Source organism: Arachis ipaensis, chromosome B06 (genome assembly GCF_000816755.2).
Source record: "Arachis ipaensis cultivar K30076 chromosome B06, Araip1.1, whole genome shotgun sequence".
NCBI classification, from domain to species: domain Eukaryota; kingdom Viridiplantae; phylum Streptophyta; class Magnoliopsida; order Fabales; family Fabaceae; genus Arachis; species Arachis ipaensis.
The window spans coordinates 122,485,838-122,490,691 of record NC_029790.2 but is presented as its reverse complement, the minus strand read 5'-3'; the positions used below and the strand labels follow the sequence as shown (position 1 = coordinate 122,490,691).

The 4,854-nt window shown below is 36.3% G+C and overlaps 1 protein-coding gene across 1 annotated transcript in view; it reads right to left on the bottom strand.

Moving 5' to 3' along the window:
• The window catches only part of LOC107605066 (NAD kinase 2, chloroplastic), a gene marked incomplete in the record, with an annotated part of 6,784 nt that overhangs the window by 1,269 nt on the left and 661 nt on the right, over positions 1-4,854 (bottom strand). Inside the window, 6 exon segments of the mRNA XM_016306807.2 lie at positions 140-241; positions 564-638; positions 770-994; positions 1,085-1,226; positions 1,340-1,461; positions 1,893-3,848. Of these exon segments, the coding sequence (XP_016162293.1) occupies positions 140-241; positions 564-638; positions 770-994; positions 1,085-1,226; positions 1,340-1,461; positions 1,893-3,848 (2,622 nt within the window).

Genomic DNA, 4,854 nt, shown 5'->3' with positions numbered 1-4,854 from the left:
AGAAACACCTTTTTTATTTATATTTTTTTTCTAAAAAAACTAATTTATCCGATTTTAGATGATTAACAATACTCAGCTTTGAAAAAATGCAGAAGCAAAATCTGTTTTTAATAAAAATATTTTCCAAAAATATGCTCACCTTTAGTTCAAGTCGAGCAGAATCTGGAAGTACAACCGGTCTAAATGAGAGCGAGTGTGGACAGATCGGGGTAAACAGCATGCAGGGAACGTTTGGATGGACCTGCAGTTTTCTTATCACATGATTCACATCAGATCAGTTAAATTCACAGTGCAAAAAGCAATGAATTATAATGTCATGCTGACAATGTACAGCTCAAAATTTTATAATTCTAACATGAAACTAGAACATGAAGGAATGATCGTCTGGGGTCTTGAAACCATATTAGATTTGAGATTAAATGAACATAACTAAACTCCAACAACTAGCTCAAGAAGTAAGTGATGTCACTTATAAACTATCTAAAAATCTTAACCCTGAGAGATATAGGACTGGTAATAATCTAAATAACTCAATAATGAGTCAAACACTAACTCAAGCTTACCATGGAACCTCCAGCAGCTGTAGAATAAGCTGTGCTTCCCGTTGGAGTGGCTACAATGACTCCATCACCTTGTACCTGAAAGACACGACACTTGTCTCAATATATTCCACTGCCTCATGAAAATGTTAAAAATTCATTTTTCTCAATATGGAATACAATGAATGCATATATCTGTTGACAGTAACTCAGTTAGAGAACAAACTTACTTTGGTTATAAGACGATTATGTTCATAACATTCGATCTTTGAAAGATATGGATTTGAACCCCGGTCGACAACAACTTCGTTGAGAATATCAAATACCTTCCCTGGCATTGCTTTACCCTTGCGAAAAATTTCACATCTCAGACGCATTCTAAGAGTAATGTATACACCGTCCCGCATATTATTTCCATGGATGACTTGTCGAAGGTCGCGCTTATAGTCCTCGAACTACATACAGATAACAGAATGGAAATCAAACAATAAGAAAGAAGCTATTCATATCCTTTTACGATAAAATAATGGAGTTGGTTAGCTTACACTATGAGAAGTCAGAAAGCCAAGAGAGCCAAGGTTAAAGGACACAATCGGGGGAACAGCTCCTCCAAACAGATTTGAAGCATGCAGTATGACACCATCTCCACCCAAGCAAGCCACAAAATCTACTTTATCATGTAGATCACTGGATCAAAGGCATTGAAATATTAAGATATCGTTAAATGAAAGCACAGGTTTATGCAAATGAAGGGAAAAAAGATTCAAGTCAATTCATATAGATATAGAAACTCAAGATACCTGGTATCCTGATTATAAAATGTCTGAACAAAGCCAAAGCCTGGAATTCTAGCAAATATATCATGTACATCTGGTTCGACCAGAACATTCATTTTCTCTTGGTGATACAAGAAAGAAGCAACCTACAGAATAGATATAGAAGTTGTAAATTAGTTATACACTTCACAACAATGACAGCCATGATTTCCTTAAGAACAAAAAATTGACCAAAGTTCTCTTGGTATAACATTCAAAACCCAAAAAAGTTTTGATCCCTAAATTCAACTCCTTTATTAAACAAGGACATTCAGATGTCACTGTTCCATTTTCAGTACTGATAATCTAGATCCAACTGTCCATATATCAACTTTTCTGCGCTATATTTTCAGCATTTTCTATCTAAATGTAAGACATCTTGCCATAACAATATTTATTTGGCCATCCAGTTTCCATATTAGAAAAACATTAAAATACTAGAAGAAATACAAACACAAAGTGTTTAGCAAATAACTTTTTCAAAGATGCCAATTTTATAATGATATATAGAGTAAAAAGAAAATCAAGGAAGTAATACGTCTTTTGCTTCTTCCATTAGTTCTTCCCCCAGCTTTTTCAACAATAACACTGTCTTTGGCATTGATTTCCACATAAGCATCTGTTGTTGGGTGCTAGGATGAGAGAAGGCCAAAGAAGATTCAGTCACTTTTTCCCTGGTACAAGAAAACCCATCTGTTCGAACAAGAAACATCTCTGCTTTCTTTCTTGATTGCAGTCTTACAACTCCTGTCGAAGACGCACACATATCTCCCTCGATGGATCCTAAGTCTTCATAATCTGATGCTGACCCAGGCTTAACCACACGATCTTTAACCCTTTGAGAGTTGGTTGTTCCATTATTGAAGTCATTGTTCGCAATGGAAGAGACATTGGCATTAGACATGTATTGCCTTTTTCCTTCACTAATTCCATGCACAGTTTTCCTCGAAGAATGAGATGTACTCCCATTAACTAACTTCCAGTTGTCACCAAGTGTATTCTGGGGCTCTCCAATTGGATAATCTAGATGAGCTGAACCGTTGGAACTTTCTGGACCCACCGTTTTAGGAGCAGGATTATCACCATTGGTGTTAACCACATCCCGAGATAGTCCTCCGACATGCTTGTTCTCCGATTTGGGTAAGCATTCCAACCTTTCAATCTGATAATTCATGTAATAGGGAGGTGTTACCTTCTTGCTTCTGAAAAATTCAGACATTTTCCTTCTGGAAAAGACATCACAAGGAGGAACTTGAGCTTCTAAAGGATTTATTTTGCCAAAGAAACTTGGATAAGATCTGTCCGCAATAGTCCCGTTGTATTCTGAAATTTTCTTATTCTCAGGAGTACTTCCACTTGTAGCCCCAGCTTGTGATTTCTCATAACTAGAGTCACTTTTGTCAAATGTTCCAAAAGAACTATGTGTTGCCCCCAAACACTCTTGTAATGAATTGATATCTTTTCCCCTGGACAATTGCTCTGCAGTCATTAAAGAGTCCTGCAGTTTCTCAGATCCATTTGAATAAAATGGTAACATGTCATTCGAAGCAACTGATTGATTAGAAACAATCTGTGATGCAGAGCGAGTCATGTACTGCTTCCATCGCGAAACCATGGCAGATGTTCGCCAAACTCCTTCTTTGCTGTGAAGATAGATAGGCCTTTTCCTGCAATCTGAGACATAGGATGCAAATCTTACAACTTGTTCCATTGTAGGAGCAGTCCTAACTTCAACTGGGATTTTTACCAAATCAACTCTTCCAGATGAAATAGCTTCATTGACAGCCAATTCATAGAGGTTATCTTTCACGGTTTCTGCTCTGAGATCTATAATAGTCTTATAACCTCTATCCAGTAACCACTTCAGGCCCTCTTCTGTTACGTGACCACCTGCCCAAAAAGCAGCATCTGAGTCTTTGGACTCTGTGTTGCCTTTAGAAGTAGATAAATACACAGGAGTCCAATTTGCAAATAGTGTATGACAAGGATAACCCTCCTCACGAGGAAAACCAGGATCGTAGCAAACATTCTTTAATCTCTGAAGTTTTCTCCAAACATTTAAGATTCTATCATCACCAGCTATTAAATAGTTTTCAAGAGCAACATGCAAGCTTTCACAACACCTTTTCATCTCACTCCTAAAAACAGCAAGTGGGGGTTCGTCCATTGCACTAAGATCTCCACCACGAAAAGAATTCATAATCGAGGATCTTCCGGAAATAACATCCTCCCTGCCTTTGTTGACAAGGGATACCATACATCCAAGAACAGAAACTATTTTATCTTCAAGATGAGGTTTCTCATCTGGTGGAACCTCATATGAGACACTACATTCCCCAGTAAAAGGGTTACATAAAGCATCCATTAACGCAGAATGAAGCCTTTCAGAATTCCTGAAGATCCTACAATATGCCTCAACTTCTGCAATATCACCTGGGACAGGACCCATCCATGACGAAGTTGTTTGATCATTGGATTGGAAGGAACTTGGGTTCTAAAACGTACAAAGGAAAAAGAACATTGAAAATGAATGTCAATAGATGACATGAAACTTTGCTATTCATTAATCCATTTAAACCAAATTTTAAAAAATTATTATCTATTATGTAAACAGAGAAAGAAGGTGAGGAGAAAGAAGCTGAGCAAATTATATGTATATCACAAATGAAATTCATTCAAAGTTAGTTCGGTTTTGCATTTTGCATCAGCATAAAACAAGAACACAACCAGAATTCACTAAGATGTAACATACAAATATAGAATCAAAATTTAGGAAAATGTTATTTCTACATATTTGTATAACTATATAGTGAGTTAGACAAGACACCCTATCGAGATCTAGTTGATGCCATTCAAATAAACGTGGACTTCATTATATAGGTGTTGAAGGTGATGATAATTAAAAATGGGATTTACACTATCCACGACCACAAGTGAATATATCCCAAAAGCATAACCATACTAGTGACAATGGTTTCATAGCCATATCACAGTACACCCTAGCAACAAATAAAGAGATTCAATTTTGATTTTACTGCATCAGTTTTACACTATTAGACTAGTGCATTCAAATTTCATCCACTCATAGTGTTTTTTACATTGTTAGTTCATAGAAAGTAATTTTTAAATAATATTATTATGCAAAGAATTTCAAGCTTTGAGCAACCACTAAAGTTTTCTCTCTAACTTGAGGGTCACAGTCCAAACTGTACAGTTAGCCATCGACGCTTCTGTCAAGATAGACAGCCTACAATCCACAAACTGCTGCCATTACTCAGACCCTCCTCGGTAAAATGCAAGCTTGTAGATTGAACTACCCTTTCTATTATTTGCAAAACATTTCATATTGGATTTAAATTCTATGTATGGTCACTATTCTAGTAAGAAAGGTTTTGATACAAAAATCTAATTATGTATTACCATATCAGTAATAGTAACTATTTCTTGCATTTACTTGATGAAGGTCATAGAAACAATGCAGACAAGAAAACTAAACGCTC